We start from the raw sequence: 19,263 nt of genomic DNA on the forward strand, positions 1-19,263 counted from the left end.
AGTTTCATTTACAAGCATAGAAATTCAAAGCTGGAATATTATATCTATAGGTCTCATTTCTTCATTAAGAAGAGAGAAGTCGTAGCAGATGTACATACATTTTAATGGTTTACATTTGTTCTTTCATGTATGAGATATTTATTGAGAGGGTCCGACCGATTAATCCCTGCAATCTTGTTTTCCGGAAAACAAGATTGCAGGGATTAAAAATCTTAGGTGGGGGCTTTATGCGCTTCCAAAGTAAGCTGACAGCAAAGGGAGGTCCCGTGTTTGCTCGCGTCCTTGGAAGAGGTAGAGAGCAAGCAAGTGAACAGTATCGTCTGACCGGACCGAGATCTAGTCACCTCTGACACAGAACCTTAATATTGCTCTAGAATGCATACTCTGCAAAAGAAACGCTATAGACGAAAGACGTATAAACATGCGCCCGGACCCAGATCTCCGCCTCCGTATCACTGACATGTCTACCTGTGAATACCTCTATCCAAGGGTGGGGGTTATAACTACAGCTTTATAATAGTTCTGCTGTTCCTCCTGCGATTTTTCCAAAGTCAATAGTAAGCGAACAGCGCGTATATGTAATTCTAGTCATCTGTTAGTGTATATAGTTAATATGGAAGAAGGGATCACCATACCTTCGATTAACAATTCATAGCTCGTGAATTCGTCGTCGTCGCGATGGACGAGAATTGGCACATTTTGGTTCATTAGTGGTTTCGCCTTGACCCGCACTTTGATGCCGACACTCTTGCTCTGATCAACCCATAGCATTTGCGAAGGCCCTGTACCATCTGGTACCACATCCCGGAAGCGCTTCTCTTCGTCTCTCAGCCAGTCGCGGAACACCCTGATTACCCCGTCCTCAACCGTGTGTGCACTTAGAAGCAGATTTGTACCCGGCATGACCTTCACAATGTTCACGACTACACAAAGCTGAGAGAAGTCTTCAAAGTTCTCCAGGTTTATAGGGCGCGTGACAACCAAGTTGTCTCGATCGGAATCTTGCTCATCGTCTACCAAAGTCAGAGACCTCGGGGCCGTGACCGCTGTGTCCGGGAACAGGGACACATACCTCTTAGGGGAACTAGCCTTGTTCCGCTAAATCTTTCTTCTACCACGACTTCAGGACGGAACCGAGAATACACCGAACTCAGTTTCCCAAGTTGCTGGGCCGTGTCGGTGTTCTCATAAAGCGAACCACCCCGCCCGGAGAGCCAATCTAAACCGTCGGTGTCAAGGTATGTGCAGAATACATGAGGCTCGGTTAGCTTTGAGTTCGGATGAAAGCATTCTAGGATGAGTTTGTATTCATGCAGTGGAGCGCCGATGAGTAGGCGATAATGTAGGATCCGTAGGACGAGGGCGTAGAAGCGGTGGGAAACTGTCGCCCAAGAGATGAGGGAGCGCGTTGAGAAAGAGGATAGGATCTGACCGAGAACCTGGAAGAGCCATACAAGCATTAGCGAGACATCTTGACAACCGTTGGAGATCGCGTTGTCGCACTTCGTTGGGAAGGGAGTAGAGGTGGAGCTTTGGATGGGCGTCGTCCATGATCTGATCAACTGCGGGGAATATGTGTGAATCTCATATCTTCGCACAAGCAGAATGAACAGAACACAAATCGTACACAGCAGTAACAGCAGTTCAGTGGAGCCCAACTGGAGGGATGTGACGTGCGAGGGTCAGATGATGCCAGCGAGCTTCTCCGGGGATGTGGAGGTTTCGGTGATAACGGGCGATAAGGCTAGCCAGTTGCCCCTCGTTTCCCCTGACGTCAAACGAATCGGCCCGAAAGAAGACGGGCAGGTGACTGTCTGGATTCGGGTAGCCGCGGGCTTTAGTCACCAGTGGAGTATGGTTCTTATGTTCAATTCAACCGGCAGACATGCTGTGCAGGTCTATTGATTCTATTTGTCCTGGATAGACTAGCAAAATGCAGGAGTCCAATGACATGAGTAGATATCTTAAACATGGAAGGATATAAGATTGAACAGTCAGACCCCATCATAATTGCAGTTGCTGCAGCAAGAAAAGGGTCCAGGGCTCCCCATGAATTTACCCGAGCAACCGACCGGATGGCTGCTTTTTACCCCGTGCTGGTTCGGTGCCGAATCGCCCATAATTTCCGGAGACCCCGCGACTAAGCCCCGCCGCCAGGGCCATCAGCCGACTTTTCTTTTCACGCAGTTTCTTCGCTCTTCTTTTTCTCTTTCTCTTTCTTTTTCTCTAGTAATAACACGGCTCTTCGATTGCATTGACTGTTTGCATTATCTCAACAATGGTTGAAAACGTTCTGGACGATATCTCCCATCGGAGGTTCAATCCCCTTCGAGGATCCTACATTCTGGTCTCCCCACATCGGACCAAGCGCCCCTGGCAGTAAGTTGGCCTGCTCCTGTCCAACAGAAATGGACTTGGACCCGTTCAGAGAGGAGCAGCTGAGCTAAATACTGCGATCAGAGGACAGCAGGAGAGCCCCTCTAAAACTACTTTACCAACCTACGACCCCGCTTGCTATCTTTGCCCCGGAAACAAGCGCGCGCAAGGCGATACTAACCCTAAGTATGAGAAAACCTTCGTCTTCGTAAACGACTACAGTGCGGTCAAGGAAGAACAAGCGCCGTATAGCCCTGAAGGTGGCGAGGGTATGTTTGGCTTGTAATCTCATGGCCCGGCGAATGCGACGCTAACAAACCGGGGACCAGACCTTGAATCATTTTTCCTCAAGGCAGAGCCTGTCACCGGCAAATGCTATGTGCTTACCTTCTCTGCGGCCCACAACCTCACCTTGGCCGACCTCTCGCCTGCTGAGATTGCGCCTGTCATTGACGCTTGGACTGAGATTTACACGGCCCATTTGTCCCCCAAGTCGCCATTGGCTGCTGTAGCTCCAGCGACCACTTTGCCTCCAAACTCCCCAACTGCTAGCTTGACCAAGCCCAAGGAGCAGTATCGCTACATGCAGATCTTCGAGAACAAGGGTGCCGCCATGGGGTGCTCGAACCCTCACCCTCACGGTCAGGTCTGGACCACCAGCTCTTTGCCCGAAGAACCGGCTATGGAACTCGAGCAGCTGAAGAAATACCGCCGGGAAAATGGTGGCAAGCATATGTTGGAAGCCTATGCTGCTCTGGAAAGCCGGAAGCAGGAGCGCGTGGTGTTTGAGAATGATGCCTTCCTTGTCGTCTGCCCCTGGTGGGCTGTCTGGCCCTTTGAGACTATGATTGTCAGCAAGACCCACAAGCGTGCGCTGGTCGACTTAGATAGCAGCGAGAAGGTGCAGCTAGCGGAAGCCATTGCCGAAGTCACGAGACGTTACGACAACCTCTTCGAAACGCACTTCCCGTACAGCATGGGTATCCACCAGGCACCACTTGACGGAACCGAGGAGGAAATCGAGTCGTCATATCTTCACCTTCACTTCTACCCCCCGCTATTGCGCAGCGCCACTGTGCGCAAATTCTTGGTTGGGTGAGTGATTCTAAACTATCACGTTACGGTAAAGGTTGCTGATGAGTCATAGGTATGAAATGATGGGCGAGCCCCAGCGTGACATTACACCTGAGCAAGCGGCTGCGAGGTTGAGAGGCTGCGGGGGAGAGCTCTATAGGAAGAAGATGGACAACTAAGATCAAAGAGTATTGGATCAAGCTGGATTGTATGTTGTATACGTATGTGTTCTGACAGCAATGAATACTTGCATTCGTGGGTCCATCGGACCAGTCCCGGCCGGCTTCTGTGTTTCGGACTTGTATCGACTCCTGTCATCCCCCCCTTCGAGAAAGGAGCTAATCGGTTATGCGTGTCTCAATCACCCACGCGCAATTAATGACTTGCACCCTTACTTCGGCTGAGCCTCTATCCCTTGCTAATTCCTGCGTCATCATGCTCGTCCTTTTCGATTGCTCCACGGTCCACCCATTCAGTGATCTGCATGAAGCGGCTGAGGTGTGCATTCGACGTAGCTTTACCTTTTAGTTTAAGGTGGTGAAACATGGTTCACCTCTCATTCTTTGAGGCGCCAACTATCGATTTACGAACTTTGCTTCGCCTTCTACGTGCGCAAACCTCATCACATGTAGGATACTTTGCCGGCCAAAACACACTATACATCCTAATACGTAGAATAAGCGAGTTACAATCCGTGCCTTCACTGATACATCACCACAAGCATTCCTTTGCCTTTTCATTACATTATTGATATGATCATAATCTAGCCGATCCGTAGCTCATCCCTGCCCTAAGAGATTGAACATGCATAGAAAAAAAAATATTCAGCTGGATATCCGGCGAATAATATCAAAACCCCAGCACAACCTAAGCAGCCAGATACGCCTCCCTCTGCGTCAACATCCAAGCCAGGGTAGACGAAGCAACAATCAGAGGGCTGACAAAACGCCCCTTAAGCTGGGCACTACCGAAGCCCAACCACTCGCCGACAAAGTGTACCAGAGCAATGCCAAAAGTCCAGAGCGCGAGATCGTAGACAGCAGGGTTGTTGAGGTTATAGGCGGCGTACATGCGGACTACGGAGGAAAGGAAAGTCCAGGTACCGAAAGTCCGAGAAGAGAGAGGGTTGGTGGGCGGGCGACCATCAGCAGTTTTTCCGTTGTAGAGATCTGCGGCATAGGACTCCGATCGGTAAGCTTGGATGCTGTTTGCGGCGGAGACGACGGAGACCTGGATGGAGAAAAATGGTCAGGTTAGCATGGGGTCGGTCCGGGGAACGGGAGTGTAAACAATGGGGTTAGTACCAGGAAGAGCCATTTGGGCAGCAGACCCTCGAATGGGGGTAGGTAGGAGAGAAGAGCGGCCATGGTTACTATGATATGTAGCACTCCGTAGTGTTTGAGAGAACTGGCTGCAGAGAGATAGAGTTGTGGAGGATCAATTGGTTGGGAAGACTGATAATTGCGATGAGGATATTGCTTCTTTGGAGTGGCCGAGGTCTGCCCGCTTGGGAGGTCTTGGCACCGCCAATCCCCAACCATTATTCTGCTTTATGATTGCTGCCGCATCTCCGTCCGTCTCCGGATTCTTTCTGCAGCCAGCTTCCATCCCCACGATCTTCAATCGGCACGGGTTGAACAACAAGCAACCATGGACTTTCTGACAAAACATCTGGACTGCCTGTCCAACTGGCAGTTGAACCTGCAGCCTGGCTGGCAGACGGTGGGCGCCTCGGCTCTTCTCGCCGCTGGCAGCTTGTTCGTCGTCTCTCGGGCACTCGTTTTCGTCAGGGTCCTCCTGAGCTTGTTCGTGCTCCCTGGCAAGCCCGTATGTTGTCCCTGACAATCTCGATTGGAGACTATATCACTGACTTCCATTCTGCCAGCTCCGCTCCTTCGGCCCTAAGGGCAGCTGGGCCGTGGTCACAGGTGCCTCCGATGGACTCGGCAAGGAATTCGCTCTTCAGCTCGCCCGCGCTGACTTCAACATCCTCCTCGTTTCCCGTACTGCCTCCAAGCTTGATACCCTTTCCAGTGAAATCACGACCAAGTTCCCCTCCGTGCAGACCAAGACCCTGGCGATGGACTTCGCCCGCAACCAGGACAGCGACTACGAGAAGCTGAAGGAATTGGTGGACGAATTGGACGTGTCTGTCCTGGTCAACAACGTTGGAAAGAGTCACAGCATCCCCACTCCCTTCGCTCTGACCCCCGAGGATGAGATGACTGATATCGTGACCATCAACTGCCTGGGTACCTTGCGGGCCACCCAGCTGGTCGTTCCGGGTATGATGCAGCGCAAGCGCGGATTGGTCTTGACTATGGGCTCGTTCGGTGGACTTCTCCCCACTCCTCTTCTTGCTACCTACTCTGGCAGCAAGGCTTTCCTGCAGCAATGGTCCACTTCCCTTGGTTCGGAGCTCGAGCCCTACGGAATTACTGTCGAGTTGGTCCAGGCCTACCTTATTACCTCTGCTATGTCCAAGATCCGCCGGACCAGTGCTACGATCCCCGACCCCTGCTCATTCGTGAAGTCGGTCCTGACTAAGATTGGCCGCAACGGCGGATCTCCCACGTACGCGTACAGCTCTTCCCCTTACTGGAGCCACGGATTGATGGCCTGGTTCTTGACCTGCGTCACTGGTACCATGGGCAAGATTGTCGTTAGCCAGAACAAGGGCATGCACGAGTCTATCCGGAAGCGTGCTCTGCGCAAGGCCGAGCGCGAGAAGGGCAAGAAGAGCACCTAAGGTGCTTGGCAGTCGCTTCTAGATGATGACTCACGTGCGTTTGTCGATCAAACTGGGGTAAGGGGAGAGATAAACAAAGGAAAAAGGGAGTATGGAGAAGAACGAGCCGGTGGGGGGAGTGTCTGTGTGTGAGCTGAACCCTGAGCTGAATCTGTATCCACTGGGGACGTGTGGCGAACAGTCTCGGGGTTCGGTGAAAGGTGCATGCAGTGATGGAGCCAGATCGAAGACCGTCTAGATAGGAGCGGGCCGCATCTTATCTTCAGCGGAACAAGCGGCAGTGGCAGTGGCAGTGGCACAGGTCCGGATGGACCTTACCTTTTACAAAGTACTCTACTAACCTACACGTGGTGTGTGGTGTCTGTCGACAGGGCCAATCAAACCTCCGACCAGGGGGTTGTGGCTACGCAACCCATGATCGACAGCACCAAAGATGATATGATATTACTATGTTTAGCAGAAACAGATAGCATAAAGTACGGTTAATCTAATAATGGAGAAAGGGAAGATTTTCGCAGTTATCTCGGTGCTCCATGCTCTTTCATTCTACTAACAGGTCTAGTCTTCGCTAAGTCTGTCAAATGCGCGCGCGCATTACAGAGAATCCAGTGCAATGAAAGAAACCAGTGCAACTATGCAGATATCCACCGAGATCTCGGAAATCGGAAACTGCACATCAAAGCATGACTGAACTGAACTCAATCGGACTGGACCAGACCGGACCGCATGGATGGGGGCCGTCTGTCCTAATCTTGGGACCACCGCTGGTGGATAAATCTTAATGTTGCTTTGTGTCTGTGTCTCGGCTGTCTGATGACTTGCAGATAAGGATGGAGGAAGAAGGGGGAGCCTGTGGGACTGTACTACTGATCTGAGGAGAATTTCCTGCAGGGATAGTGCAGTGCTAGGAGGAGTAAGTTTCTGCACTCGGAGAATAGAATGGCGTGCGAGAAATCCTCCGTAGGGGGAGGAGACTCGGAGATAGCGAGAGTTGTATATATAGAACAAGGTGGTCCTGGCACGTAGTACAGACGATCAGATAGAGTAGATAGTAGATAGTAGATCACCTTCCAGGTTTGCTTTTTATGAAGAATATCTATTGAAGCTTAGCCAGGGACTTTGACTGTCAGTAATGGCAGTTCCAAGGTTTATGGTGATAAGGACGTAGTTAGAAGCAGTCAGAAAGTCACCAAAAGACGATGGAAGCAGGTCAATGATATCATGATCCTCAGGTTGCGGCTCTCCTTGGTAGTAGCTTAGTAGGTTAGTCTAATTGACATCTACCCATACAGTATTATTATCTGAACATAATAATGGGTTATTCTACATACACCACATGACACAATACCCATCAATCCATCCTCATGACCCTATACAGGCTTTCCCAAAATGACCACCAACCATCATCGCCACCACCAGCAAGAAACAACCAGCCCTGGCAACGTCCCATCGCACCGTCACCTCACTCACCTCACCTCAACCACGAAATCCCAGTTCTATTCTAACGTTCCTAGCTATCCCTCCTTAGTCATAACCCAACCCACCACACTCTCCCCTCTCATAGGCTCAATCCCAACCAACACGCATGGGTCGACCCCTGTTCCTGAAAATCTAGACCTTCTAGCAGAGACTGACTGGTACGACTACGGTGGCCACTACTTTTGTTTTTGTCCACAGAGCTCCTCGATGCAGCATCATGCAGAAAACCAGCCCGCCTTGCCCGCCAGCTCACAACATATTGCACACATACAGGCAAGGAATTCGCTGGTTACTGTCCCATCACGGCTGTATTATTTTCCATAGTATTCTTTAAGACAAATAGGTAGATCTGGGATGAGTGAATTACGTAGGTGTTGTGTTGTCTGAGGTGGTGAAACAATGGCTGCTGTTTCTGTGGTGGAACCCGCTACGCTATTTACTTACTTTCTTGGGAGGAGAAATTTTTTCTTTTTTTCTTCGGTGGCCCTGTTGAGTATGGATAGTTGGATAGTGGGACGGACGGGATGGGCGAAGAGACCTTTTCTGGTTAGCTTTGGGTATCGACCGGGTTGGCTTTGTCTCGGGCTCGGTGGGTTGCGTGATGCTGCACTTTCGGGATACTACGTCGGCTGATTGTGCCGGGATTATTCGATCGGTTTGTGTTACTTCTTGTGGTGGTTTTTCTGTGGTTGTATTATACACTGAGAGTGCATATAATGCTCTTGCTACGTCCTGTATGCTATTGCTATTCCATCTGGAGTTCACATGGGAGCTCGAGGACAGCAAGCAGTGTCTCGCTCTCGCTCTCGCTTGGAAATACGGCAATATGCCGGCATGCCGAAACCGACCTAACGGAGGGAAGTGAAACCTCACCGGAAGCCGAAAATGTCATCGATTGCAGGCCGGTCAAGTTCCGACCGAATCCATGGTAAGAGAGGGAGATCTCTGATAGGCTGTATGGTGCGAGTCAGGCTATATGAGCTCCAGCTAGAACTGGACCTGAGCATCGACGTGCACGAGGGGCTCTGGTTGGATGAAAATTTTCACTGGTGGAGAGGATCAGCCAACGCTAAATAGAAGATCCACTGGCCCGGTGAGCTTCAAACGGGAAGGGACGAGAAGTGGTGCGTAGTTAGCGTGAGATATCGGCACACCGAAGGCAGTTGGATGGACAGGCATCCCGAGACCGAGACGGTCGGCGGATGGCCGAAGTACTCGGGATGGACGACGGTGAGACTGGTTGTGGTCTCGGTGAGCAGGGTTGGCCGCTTAGGTGTGATGTACTTATCAGCGACGGTCGCTGCTAAGGAAGATATTTAGATTGCTGGTTAAAATTTCTCCCTCTCGCAGTTGAGCTGTCGGAGGTGATAGTCCTTCCCACCCTCCTTCATTTTTTTTTTTCGTTTTATTCTCCCCCTTCCCTTTGGCCGCTGCTGTCGGGCAAAAAGTGAAAAAGCATGTGTTCGTGAGAGTTCGGGATCGGCCAAGAGCCAAGAAGGGATTTCCCAACGCATGCAGAGTCAAAAATTAGAAATTTTTGTAAAAGAAAATTCTTTCGTGGTTGGACCCACTTGGCGCCCGGTGATCTCCCTCGTTTGGGCCTGAGGTTGCGTTGGAACCGGCAACTTTACTACGACTGGGCTTTTTTCGTGGCTCAGGGGCTGATCTGACGATTTTTGAAGGAAGGAAAAAATTTTCCTGCTGAGTTTGACAGACAGGTAATGGAAACGAAGAAGATTCCAGGAACGTAGTGGATCACGAATGCTCGTCAACAATGCTTTGTTCAGCAGGCGGGCTGAGGTTCCAGGAGGGTTCTGACTAAGTTGTTGCATGGCTGCGGGAGGCAGGGCGATAGTAATATTAGACTGCGTTAATATTATGCAGGCGTGGCTTTTTACTGCACCCGGCCATCAGTGATTCAAGGGAGGGTGGATCAGCCAATGTCGCCCCCCTCCTTCCAAACAAACAAATCATTCACGTTGTCAAGATGCTTCCCTTCCTTTCTGTGACACGGAATGGCCGGAGACAGCGATGTTTTAGCCACTGGGATTGCAGTATGTGGTGGTTCCGGGTAACATTGACATGTCAGTGAATCAATCAATGATGCAAACCGTTTTGGTCGTACGTAAATTGTTTGTCTGGTGACGGGAATCGGTCTGCCAACCCGACGACAGCCGCATCATAGTTATTATTATTTTAGATTATGATTCGGTTGAAGGAGGACTCGGTACCATTCATCATCGTCGTCATCAGCAATCATCATCAAGATCAATGCTCTCCTTTGGGATCAGTGTCACGGTCACACTGTGGCAAAACATTCTGTGTAGCCGATCTGGAGATTCCTACTCTATACAAGGATAGATGAAATCGATAGGCAATAACAACATCATCATCACCATCATCATCATCACAAAGGAGCTGTATACAAAGAGTATAGTATGCATGTATGCATGTATGTATGTATTTACGTGGGATACAGAATGTGTAGAGAATCAGTTAGGATTCGGAAAGTCACGACTCAAGAATCCTCCGAAAGAGGCAAGAATGTTGGTAACAAAATAACAGCAAAAAAGAAAGAAGGCAAAAAGAGCAGGTGATGCCCTCGTGACCTGCCCGCATCCATCATCCCAAATCCTCCCGTCAGGAACTCCAGCTTCATCCACTCCATTCTTTCTTAGCGCTACTCCATCCAATCTCCAGTCTCTCTCCTCCTTCCCTCCATCTCGGTTCGTCTCCATCCGCTTTTTCTCCGCCGGCGAAAACGGATTCCCCCCGATTCAGGTACTCACCGTCCACATCTCCCCGTTTGTCGTAGCCTGCTCCGGCTCTCTCCAGACAGTCTCTCCACTCTCTCCCCACTCCAAGACACGCTCTCGAAGCATCCAATGAACTCTCCGCCCCCTAGCTTCCGAATCTCCCACCTCGTTCGCCTGTCTTCGGGCCCTTGAGATCTGGGCCCCCGTTTTTTCTTGCCATGGTCCTACCCCGAGGATGGGGTCCCTCCAATCCCTGGGATGGAGGCGAATTGCCGACGGATGGAGCGTCAAATTCTTTCACTTCCATTTCAGTGGCATTCACTCGTTGACACCGTCATACTTACCGAGTTCATCTTTGTGTGCGGCCCCCCTCCCCCCTCCTCTCCCCCTCTGCCCGGACCCCATATATATCCCTCCATCTCCCCCGGGTCTGTCAGCCCTTTGGATGTCTTTCTCTCCCATCAATCTTCTCTTTTTCCCATCTTCCCATCCCTGGCAGAGGATTCCGCGTTGTATGAATCCACCGGCAACATGGGTGTCTCTAATATGATGTCCCGGTTCAAGCCTCAGGCGGACCACTCTGAGTCCTCCACTGAGGCTCCTACTCCTGCTCGCTCCAACTCCGCCGTCGAGAAGGACAATGTCTTGCTCGATGACAGTCCCGTCAAGTACTTGACCTGGCGCTCCTTCATCCTGGGTATCGTCGTGTCCATGGGTGGTTTCATCTTCGGTTACTCTACTGGTATGGTGACATCGATTCTCTGCAGCTAGTCCCCTCGGTTGCTAACCTTTTCCACCACCAGGTCAAATCTCTGGTTTCGAGACTATGGATGACTTCCTCCAACGTTTCGGTCAGGAACAGGCGGATGGATCCTATGCTTTCAGCAACGTCCGTAGTGGTCTCATTGTCGGTCTGGTAAGTGGCATACATCATGGACTGTCCCTAGAGACCAACCCGACTGACAACCTCTTCAGCTGTGTATCGGTACTATGATCGGTGCCCTGGTTGCTGCTCCTATCGCAGACCGCATGGGCCGCAAGCTCTCCATCTGTCTCTGGTCTGTCATCCACATCGTCGGTATCATCATTCAGATTGCCACCGACAGCAACTGGGTCCAGGTCGCTATGGGTCGTTGGGTTGCCGGTCTGGGTGTTGGTGCCCTCTCCAGCATTGTCCCCATGTACCAGAGTGAATCTGCTCCCCGTCAGGTCCGTGGTGCCATGGTCAGTGCCTTCCAGCTGTTCGTCGCCTTCGGTATCTTCATCTCCTACATCATCAACTTCGGTACCGAGAGAATCCAGTCGACTGCTTCCTGGCGTATCACCATGGGCATTGGCTTCGCCTGGCCCTTGATTCTGGCTGTTGGCTCTCTCTTCCTGCCCGAGTCTCCTCGTTTCGCCTACCGTCAGGGTCGTATCGATGAGGCCCGTGAGGTTATGTGCAAGCTGTACGGTGTCAGCCCGAACCACCGCGTCATCGCCCAGGAGATGAAGGACATGAAGGACAAGCTCGACGAGGAGAAGGCCGCCGGTCAGGCTGCCTGGCACGAGCTGTTCACCGGCCCTCGCATGCTCTACCGTACCCTGCTCGGTATTGCTCTGCAGTCCCTCCAGCAGCTGACCGGTGCCAACTTCATCTTCTACTACGGAAACAGTATCTTCACCTCCACTGGTCTGAGCAACAGCTACGTCACTCAGATCATTCTGGGTGCTGTCAACTTCGGTATGACCCTGCCCGGTCTGTACGTCGTCGAGCACTTTGGTCGTCGTAACAGTCTGATGGTTGGTGCTGCCTGGATGTTCATTTGCTTCATGATCTGGGCTTCCGTTGGTCACTTCGCTCTGGATCTTGCCGACCCTCAGGCCACTCCTGCCGCTGGTAAGGCCATGATCATCTTCACCTGCTTCTTCATTGTCGGTTTCGCCACCACCTGGGGTCCTATCGTCTGGGCCATCTGTGGTGAGATGTACCCCGCCCGCTACCGTGCTCTCTGCATTGGTATTGCCACCGCTGCCAACTGGACCTGGAACTTCCTCATCTCCTTCTTCACCCCCTTCATCTCTAGCTCCATTGACTTCGCCTACGGCTACGTCTTTGCTGGATGCTGTTTCGCCGCCATCTTCGTTGTCTTCTTCTTCGTCAATGAGACCCAGGGTCGCACTCTTGAGGAGGTTGACACCATGTACGTGCTCCACGTCAAGCCCTGGCAGAGTGCCAGCTGGGTTCCCCCGGAGGGCATTGTCCAGGACATGCACCGCCCCCCTTCCTCTTCCAAGCAGGAGGGTCAGGCTGAGATGGCTGAGCACACCGAGCCCACTGAGCTCCGCGAGTAAGCCACTCGCACTCGCGCGAACTCATTTTGCTAGTTGCTCTTGTACATTGAACCTGCATCTTAAGCTTTGATTTATTTAATTGCATGATTGCTCTTTGCATCGCATTTGCTAGCTAGCTATTATCGGCATGAATGCGTCCACGCACGCAATGTTTGAATGGCTTGACTCATCGGGAAGGATATGGTTGGGAACTACGACATCGGCGTTTGGTGATACCTGCAACTGCATACATCTGTTGACGTTGACATTTTTTTGAGGTTATTGAGAAACGATTTAATACAAGTATATACGAACCTTACTTGGTGATCCAGTAGATTTTTCACTTGTCTTAGTAATGTAGTAATTGTAGACAGTAACGTGGCCAAAGTGATCAGTGCATTCTCCATTCGACCATCTCCGTACACGGAATAGCGTCCTCCACATCGACTCCCTCGGTGTCAACACGAAGTCAGGAACGGCTCTACACAGCGGGTCCGGGGTTCTCTCTTCTACTGACCTTCTAGAATTCTTCTAGAAACCCTTATAATAATAGTAGACCACATACATTGCACGTGCACATTCCCCATCTACAAAGTGGTCTACATCACACATGAAACAATAAATACAATCGTTTTTTTTTTTTCCGGTCTCCTTACCCACCCCCTAGCAGATAAATGCAACGTAACACCTACCACGTGTGACATGATCCCACCCCTGATCTATGTAATATACCCATCAACCCAAGCATAAATCATCATACAGACCTTTTCCATGTTAGTACTACTAGTAGAGTAGTCGTTGCTACAATAAGCAAGTAGTCGTTCATCCTGAATGACTCACTATACACAGTAGTAACATGAGCAGAACCATCCTAGCATGCTTCTCGAGGAGAGAGAGGGGAGAGTGAGCAGGAACTTGGAAGATAGACAGATAACTTTGTTTTCATTTTTCTTCCCTCGAGATGAATGAATATGTGTGCAGGTGTTTGTGCTAGCTAGTACTACCCAAATTCTTGAGAATGGATAGAGAGTCAGTAGTAGTCAGTGTTTATCGATTTCATCTTGGTTGACTTATACAGTCTCTTTGTCATAGGGTTATCGGTAGTTGGTTCAGGGTGTATGTGTATGCGTATGCTTGTGCTTTTAGGTTCTTGGTTGTTTGGTTTGGTGGGGGAAGTCATTCGATTGACTTTTGCAGGTGTATTTCTTGTTGGTAGGTAGGGGATGAGATGTGGTGATGGTGGCAGTACCCAGTAGTTTTGCCCCAATGTGTCCATTTGCTCACTCAACTTACTCATCAAAGTGTTATTTGGATCAAACCATTCCTGTCTTGTCTCTCCTACTTGTCTACTTGCTATGATGAATGAGGATAATGGTATGCAGTAGTATGTCGTCGCATGCAATTCATACTTCTATAGACAATCTACTTCGTCCACCACAACACAAAGCACAACTAAACTCTTCATCAACATGACAATCGATTCGCGGGAATAAATCCCAGGTATTCAGGAGAAGACTATATTCATCCAAACGAAAAGGAAGAAGACGACAAAAGGAAACACCCCCAACGCCCTTTTTTGGAACACCCATGTTTCATGACCACTATGTGTATCGAGTACTGTATTAAGAAGAAGGGACTTCGTCTCGTCATCGACCGTCCAAATCCGGACGATGCCTTTAACGACGCTGGGTCTTGCCAATGGTACGCTTTCCGGTGTACTGAAGAAGAAGTTAGTATACTACATTGCAAGATGATCAGATAGATGCAAGAACTTACCAAGTGCTTGGGCAGAGAGGCGGTCGTGTGACGATCGGCCTCTCCCTGTCTTGCCATCCGGTTCATCTTCTTCTGACCCAACTTGGCCAGGCGCTCGGCCTTGGTGCGTGCCTGATCGTCCACAACACCATCGTCGCGACGGTTTGTCGCAGCCTGGCTGCGAAGACGGCCCTTGGCCTTGGCAATGGCCTGGCGAGGGTCCGACATGTCCACATCCATAGCGTCGTCCATGTCCACATCGCGGGTGGTCGTGCGACCACGGACCTGGCTTTGGGAACGGGCGCGGGAGGAGGCAGCATCCACATCGTAACCAGCCGCATCCAGAGCATCCGACATCTGGGACAGCTTCTTGGCCTTGGCGCTGCGGGGAATGGGAGCCCGGTTCTTGAGAGACTTGCGCATCTTGGCGTCGTTGCGCATCAGGGTCCGCTTCTCGCGGATCAGGTCCGCCTTCATACGGGTATCGGCATCCTCCACATCTTCGACACTCTCGTCGGACTCGTAGTAGCCATCGGCTTCCAGCTTCTCCTCCTCTTCCTCCAAAGCAGCCAGCTTGGCCTCGATCTCCGGGTCGACAAAGTCGTAGATGTTCTTGCCGTTCCAGACCTCGGGGATCTTGTCGTGCTTCCACTCGTCGTCGGCCAGATCGTAGGTCTTCTTGAGATCGATGTTGTAGACACCAGCACCACCGTTCTCCTCCTCGAGATCCCTCTCCAGTTTGCGGCGGTTGGGGTCGTCCTTGTCGTACTTCTTGAGCGTCTTGACGGCCTCAGGAATGAAGGTCTCGCGCTGCACACCACCCATGGGCTGAGCAACGTGGATACGGGCAAGGACGTCACCCAGACGACCACCAGGGGTACCGGCGTTGTTGGTTCCGGACTTGAGTTTCTGAGCCACTCGCTCGGCGAGGAGCTTGTCACAGGCGGCGTTCTTGACAGCAGTCACACCCTCGGTGGTGGTGCAAGACAACTGCAGAAGCTCGACATCACCCGACTTAAGGACATTCTGGAGCTCTTGCTGGTATTCGGGCTCCAAGTCCTCAGGACGTCTCACATCAATCTTGTTCACGACAAGGAAAACGATCTTGTTGGCGAACAGGGGCTTGATGCTGTGGAAGAGCTTGATCTGATCGCCAACAGAGTAACCGCACTGCTCGGACAGATCCATGAAGTACATGACCGCGGACCGAAGATGGGCAATGGCGGTAATGGACTGCATTTCGATGGTGTTCATCTCTTCAAGAGGGTGGTCCAGAATACCGGGGGTATCGATGGCCTGGAAACGCAGGTACTTGTAGTCAAAGTGACCGACGAACAAACTCTTGGTGGTGAAAGCATAAGGCTGAACGTCGACGTCGGCACGGGTGATGCTGCGCAGGAAGCTTGACTTTCCGACGTTGGGGTAACCGCAGATCAGGAGGGTGCGGGTGTTGGGGTCGATCGAGGGCAGACGACCCAAGTGCTGACGGACCTGCTCAAGGTAGACAAGGGGATCCTTGAGACGCTTGCAGATGGTGGCCATACGACCCAGGGCAGCGCGCTTGAGCTGCTTGCACTGGAACAGAGACTGGGCATACTTGATCAGGCGGACGTAGTCGCGGGAGACCGTTTCGATGAGATGCTTAGCAGTCGAAACCTGACCCAGAGCGATTCTGAAATGATCGGCATCGTAGAGGGTGTTCATCAAATCCTTGTCTGGGAATTGTCAGGATATGTTGTTGACCGAGAAACAGCGAAAGAAATGGTGGGGTTTGGAGCTTTAAAAGCAGGCAGGCGACTTACGGAAAGGATGAATATCCTGCAGTCTGGGGAATCCATCGAGGATAGCCTGGAACTTTTCACAGAAAGTCTCCTGGGTGTATTTGACCTTTCTGGTGTAGAAGCCTGTGGGCAGAGAAGAATTTTAATTAGTTTAGCCCGAATATTTCTGATTTGCCGCTTTGGGAGCAAGCTTGTGCATCCCGCACAGATTCTGAAGAACCCAAGACATACCGCGAATACGACTGATGTTAAACCCAGCACGGATCTGGGTAGGAAGCTGTCGCTGAGTGCGACTGAGGACGATGTCCAGGAATTCCTGGCTCGTGGGCACAGGAGCGATCTAATCAAGCGGTGAAAAAGAGACGTCAGATCGAATGTTTTTGCGACCGGTTTGGCTGGATCGGGGATCAACGAGGAGCACTCACATCTTTCCACGTCGTCTTCATGATGGGCACCGGGGATGGAGTCGATACAGTAGGCGACTCTTGAACAAAAACCCCGTGGTTAGTAAATAAGAGGTGGACAAGCGCAAATCTGCGTTGGAGCGATAAAAGAAAAAAAAATATTCCGGGCGGTCGGAGGCAGATTTTGGCGGGCGGTGAGCGCCGAGTCAATGTGGGGAATTTCCCCCCTTTGGGAGTCTCCCTGCGTGCTTCTAGGCGAGGCAGCCAGCCAGCCAGCAGCTGTTGGGTACTTACGCATATTAGTCGATTATATTGGATACTTTTCAAGTCTTTGAACCATGTCTATACCATATTTATTTACACTGACTACCGGGGACTATGATACAAATATGCCTGCCCTGACCAAACCATCCGTGGTGCTTCAATCCGGCCATCATAATACCAGCATCATCATCATCATCTGTCCCTAAACCCTCGTAGCCCGACAAAACGCCGTTGCTTTTTATCATGAACCCACCAGTAAGACCGAATCCTGTGTAATCCATAGCATGCGTCATATAAAATGGGGTAGTGTTAAAAGAGATCAAGAGAAACGAACAAAACGTGAGAAATCGAAGACAACATAAGGGGGCGAACATAAGATATAACACCATGCCCCAGAGATGCAGTAGCATTTAAGATCAAGCCCACGAGCGCTTACTCCTTGGCGAACTCGAAGACCTGGGGACTGTCAGCTCCGAACTTATGCAGCAAGATACATGCCGAAGAGAACTTACCATGTTCACCCAGCCACCACCGCCGAACTGGCAATTGCTAGGACCGCGGTTCTCAAAACCAAAAGACTGATAATAGGGCACCAGGGGGCCATGCGCAATGATGGAAATGCGATCGGCGATTTGCGCATCCTTGATCCTCTGGATATATGCCTTCATCAATGTGCTGCCAACTTGCTTGCCCTGATGCTCTGGCAGCACGGCGAGAGAGTGGATGGCAATCGTGCTGCCGTACTCGTCATGACCAACAGTCTCTCCATCCTCCACAGTCATGCGCTCTTCCTGCCACTTCGGCGGGAGCTCCATAGACTTATCCGTCACCACCGGGTTCGAGGTTCTCGTGGCGATGACATGGCCCACCAGCGTCGGGCGAGGCTTAGGCTCGCCCTCACCGAGGATTGGAAGAGTAAACAAGCCGAGACATAATTCCGGGCATCTGCTCAGGCGATAACGAAACTGTGAACCCAATTAGCCCAAGCTCCAACCAGTTTGCTCGACTGGCGCATAGCATCCAACATGGCACTCATACCTTTTCGCGCGAGCAGCGCTCGTGTTCAGGAAATGCCTCCTCGACCTTGACGCAATCTTCGACGTTCGACTCAGTGAGAACCTGCACGAACGGGTGCAGCTCATCCAACTTGGTGCGTTGGTGGACGGGTGGGCGACGGAACCAGTAAGGATATTCGTTGATATCGTCATGGTCCACAGCGACATATTCTCCTTCAACTTCTTCCTCTTCGTCGTCGTCATCCTCTTCAATCTCAGCCTCTCCTAGAGGCTGGCCATCGGCGTATGAGAACTCTGCGCGCTCTGCGCGGCGGGACAAGTCGCTTGCGGTAGCAGGCAAGTCGTAGCCTTCCGCATTTGATAACGGCTTAAGCCCGTTAATGGGTTCCTGGTAGTGAGAGTTGGCCTGGTCCGACATGATGTAGGTAGGTGTTCACGCGAGCTGAAGAGTAGTGGGGCAAGAGAAAAAGCGATGGCGCAACACTCGGGCCAGGGAGAAAGGGAAAAAACGAAGGGTGAAAAGACAGGCAACGTGACAACGACAGAATCAAGGCCGAGGGTTGACCGGAAGGTAAAAAGACGGGACGAAAAAGGGAATCGAGGGGTACGAAATGCTCGGAAAAGCCTAGAAAACCGGGTGGGGATCGATTTAGCTTAATGCGGCCGATAAGCCTCGGGGGGGTCAATTCACGCCAAAGCTGGCAATGGTTCACAAAAGTGGTGGAGTTGGGGAGGGAGAGAGAGAGAGAGAGAGTTTCAAGCAGGCAGGAACTGGCGATGACTCGAGCTGGGCAGGCGTCAAGGAGAAACGGGGGCCTTTTCTGGAACGCGCAGACAAGGGAGTCAATCAACCAGTCAGTCGCGCAGGCAGAGTTTGTGTGCGATTGAGATTGCATTGAGCGAGGGGGTGGATTTGGTTTGGTTTGCCACACGCGGAGGGAATGCGACAGATCTCCGGTAGGAGTGATTGGCTGGGGGTGGAGTGTCTGGATGATTGAAGGACTTTCCTCCCCCAGACCTAAAATCTGATGCCAATACCCATCGTCGTTTGGTGTGACTCTGATGGCTGTTTCATCTCTCTCGCCTATCTACTTCCCTTGAACCTTTCAACCTCATCTCCCGTGAGGACCTCCATTGCCAGCACTGACCTTCAGCTGGCAGTGCGATGGGCGGGCAATACCGGACAGGTACTGATAAAGGCTCCTGCAGGTCATGGCGGTACTGTATCATTACACGTCCATGCTCTCGTGCAATGCACTTTGCTGGCTTTTAATTGGCTGGCTTCTATTGATGGGG

At 51.3% G+C, this 19,263-nt stretch overlaps 9 protein-coding genes across 9 annotated transcripts; 4 read left to right on the forward strand and 5 right to left on the reverse strand.

Annotated features, from left to right (window-relative positions):
- Window positions 1-261: 261 nt before the first annotated feature.
- BDQ94DRAFT_146670 (F-box protein) lies at window positions 262-1,717 on the reverse strand. Its single transcript, XM_026766872.1, has 4 exons — window positions 1,504-1,717; window positions 1,073-1,439; window positions 636-1,013; window positions 262-584 (listed from the first exon to the last, which is right to left on the reverse strand). Exons 1-4 carry the CDS (start codon window positions 1,549-1,551, stop codon window positions 481-483), a joined length of 897 nt encoding a protein of 298 aa, XP_026624815.1. The 5' UTR covers window positions 1,552-1,717; the 3' UTR covers window positions 262-480.
- Window positions 1,718-2,175: 458 nt separating this feature from the next.
- Window positions 2,176-4,041, forward strand: BDQ94DRAFT_146673 (UDP-glucose:hexose-1-phosphate uridylyltransferase). Its single transcript, XM_026766873.1, has 4 exons — window positions 2,176-2,379; window positions 2,461-2,645; window positions 2,706-3,471; window positions 3,524-4,041. Exons 1-4 carry the CDS (start codon window positions 2,279-2,281, stop codon window positions 3,627-3,629), a joined length of 1,158 nt encoding a protein of 385 aa, XP_026624816.1. The 5' UTR covers window positions 2,176-2,278; the 3' UTR covers window positions 3,630-4,041.
- Window positions 4,042-4,317: 276 nt separating this feature from the next.
- Window positions 4,318-4,817, reverse strand: BDQ94DRAFT_171856 (Erg28 family protein; the record flags this gene model as incomplete). The annotated part of the gene is made up of 2 exons (XM_026771841.1): window positions 4,318-4,680; window positions 4,755-4,817. 2 exons carry the CDS (start codon window positions 4,815-4,817, stop codon window positions 4,318-4,320), a joined length of 426 nt encoding a protein of 141 aa, XP_026624817.1.
- Window positions 4,818-5,029: 212 nt separating this feature from the next.
- Window positions 5,030-6,720, forward strand: BDQ94DRAFT_146676 (ketoreductase). The gene is made up of 2 exons (XM_026766874.1): window positions 5,030-5,277; window positions 5,336-6,720. The coding sequence occupies exons 1-2, from the start codon at window positions 5,101-5,103 to the stop codon at window positions 6,197-6,199; spliced, it is 1,041 nt and encodes a 346-aa protein (XP_026624818.1). The 5' UTR covers window positions 5,030-5,100; the 3' UTR covers window positions 6,200-6,720.
- A 1,636-nt stretch (window positions 6,721-8,356) lies between these two features.
- On the forward strand, window positions 8,357-8,956 carry BDQ94DRAFT_146677 (uncharacterized protein). The gene has a single exon (XM_026766875.1). It carries the CDS (start codon window positions 8,395-8,397, stop codon window positions 8,608-8,610), a length of 216 nt encoding a protein of 71 aa, XP_026624819.1. The 5' UTR covers window positions 8,357-8,394; the 3' UTR covers window positions 8,611-8,956.
- A 1,318-nt stretch (window positions 8,957-10,274) lies between these two features.
- BDQ94DRAFT_146679 (sugar porter family MFS transporter) lies at window positions 10,275-13,066 on the forward strand. Its single transcript, XM_026766876.1, has 3 exons — window positions 10,275-11,176; window positions 11,238-11,350; window positions 11,410-13,066. The coding sequence occupies exons 1-3, from the start codon at window positions 10,693-10,695 to the stop codon at window positions 12,766-12,768; spliced, it is 1,956 nt and encodes a 651-aa protein (XP_026624820.1). The 5' UTR covers window positions 10,275-10,692; the 3' UTR covers window positions 12,769-13,066.
- A 658-nt stretch (window positions 13,067-13,724) lies between these two features.
- On the reverse strand, window positions 13,725-14,233 carry BDQ94DRAFT_56938 (uncharacterized protein). Its single transcript, XM_026776072.1, has one exon. The coding sequence runs from the start codon at window positions 14,042-14,044 to the stop codon at window positions 13,778-13,780; it is 267 nt and encodes an 88-aa protein (XP_026624821.1). The 5' UTR covers window positions 14,045-14,233; the 3' UTR covers window positions 13,725-13,777.
- Window positions 14,125-16,812, reverse strand: BDQ94DRAFT_146681 (putative GTPase NOG1). Its single transcript, XM_026766877.1, has 5 exons — window positions 16,709-16,812; window positions 16,515-16,623; window positions 16,305-16,406; window positions 14,524-16,217; window positions 14,125-14,465 (listed from the first exon to the last, which is right to left on the reverse strand). The coding sequence occupies exons 1-5, from the start codon at window positions 16,727-16,729 to the stop codon at window positions 14,424-14,426; spliced, it is 1,968 nt and encodes a 655-aa protein (XP_026624822.1). The 5' UTR covers window positions 16,730-16,812; the 3' UTR covers window positions 14,125-14,423.
- Window positions 16,813-17,017: 205 nt separating this feature from the next.
- On the reverse strand, window positions 17,018-18,781 carry BDQ94DRAFT_146685 (polyamine acetyltransferase). Its single transcript, XM_026766878.1, has 3 exons — window positions 17,990-18,781; window positions 17,464-17,916; window positions 17,018-17,407 (listed from the first exon to the last, which is right to left on the reverse strand). The coding sequence occupies exons 1-3, from the start codon at window positions 18,383-18,385 to the stop codon at window positions 17,384-17,386; spliced, it is 873 nt and encodes a 290-aa protein (XP_026624823.1). The 5' UTR covers window positions 18,386-18,781; the 3' UTR covers window positions 17,018-17,383.
- Between the last annotated feature and the right edge of the window lie 482 nt (window positions 18,782-19,263).

The sequence above is a fragment of the Aspergillus welwitschiae genome (genome assembly GCF_003344945.1).
Source record: "Aspergillus welwitschiae strain CBS 139.54b unplaced genomic scaffold BDQ94scaffold_22, whole genome shotgun sequence".
Taxonomy (NCBI): domain Eukaryota; kingdom Fungi; phylum Ascomycota; class Eurotiomycetes; order Eurotiales; family Aspergillaceae; genus Aspergillus; species Aspergillus welwitschiae.

Coding starts and splice junctions, on each gene's coding strand:
- BDQ94DRAFT_146670 (XM_026766872.1), bottom strand. CDS start 1,551: ATGGACGACGCCCATCCAAAGCTCCACCTCTACTCCCTTCCCAACGAA. Junction 1,014..1,072: donor AAGGCTAGTTCCCCTAAGAG/GTATGTGTCCCT, acceptor TGACTTTGGTAG/ACGATGAGCAAGATTCCGAT. Junction 585..635: donor CTATGAATTGTTAATCGAAG/GTATGGTGATCC, acceptor ACAGATGACTAG/AATTACATATACGCGCTGTT.
- BDQ94DRAFT_146673 (XM_026766873.1), top strand. CDS start 2,279: ATGGTTGAAAACGTTCTGGACGATATCTCCCATCGGAGGTTCAATCCC. Junction 2,646..2,705: donor TAGCCCTGAAGGTGGCGAGG/GTATGTTTGGCT, acceptor ACCGGGGACCAG/ACCTTGAATCATTTTTCCTC. Junction 3,472..3,523: donor GTGCGCAAATTCTTGGTTGG/GTGAGTGATTCT, acceptor GATGAGTCATAG/GTATGAAATGATGGGCGAGC.
- BDQ94DRAFT_146676 (XM_026766874.1), top strand. CDS start 5,101: ATGGACTTTCTGACAAAACATCTGGACTGCCTGTCCAACTGGCAGTTG. Junction 5,278..5,335: donor TCGTGCTCCCTGGCAAGCCC/GTATGTTGTCCC, acceptor CCATTCTGCCAG/CTCCGCTCCTTCGGCCCTAA.
- BDQ94DRAFT_146677 (XM_026766875.1), top strand. CDS start 8,395: ATGCTCTTGCTACGTCCTGTATGCTATTGCTATTCCATCTGGAGTTCA.
- BDQ94DRAFT_146679 (XM_026766876.1), top strand. CDS start 10,693: ATGGAGGCGAATTGCCGACGGATGGAGCGTCAAATTCTTTCACTTCCA. Junction 11,177..11,237: donor CATCTTCGGTTACTCTACTG/GTATGGTGACAT, acceptor TTCCACCACCAG/GTCAAATCTCTGGTTTCGAG. Junction 11,351..11,409: donor GTGGTCTCATTGTCGGTCTG/GTAAGTGGCATA, acceptor CAACCTCTTCAG/CTGTGTATCGGTACTATGAT.
- BDQ94DRAFT_56938 (XM_026776072.1), bottom strand. CDS start 14,044: ATGAGTAAGTTGAGTGAGCAAATGGACACATTGGGGCAAAACTACTGG.
- BDQ94DRAFT_146681 (XM_026766877.1), bottom strand. CDS start 16,729: ATGAAGACGACGTGGAAAGAT. Junction 16,624..16,708: donor TGAAGACGACGTGGAAAGAT/GTGAGTGCTCCT, acceptor CCGCTTGATTAG/ATCGCTCCTGTGCCCACGAG. Junction 16,218..16,304: donor GCAGGATATTCATCCTTTCC/GTAAGTCGCCTG, acceptor GACAATTCCCAG/ACAAGGATTTGATGAACACC.
- BDQ94DRAFT_146685 (XM_026766878.1), bottom strand. CDS start 18,385: ATGTCGGACCAGGCCAACTCTCACTACCAGGAACCCATTAACGGGCTT. Junction 17,917..17,989: donor AGCGCTGCTCGCGCGAAAAG/GTATGAGTGCCA, acceptor TTGGGTTCACAG/TTTCGTTATCGCCTGAGCAG. Junction 17,408..17,463: donor GTGGTGGCTGGGTGAACATG/GTAAGTTCTCTT, acceptor GACAGTCCCCAG/GTCTTCGAGTTCGCCAAGGA.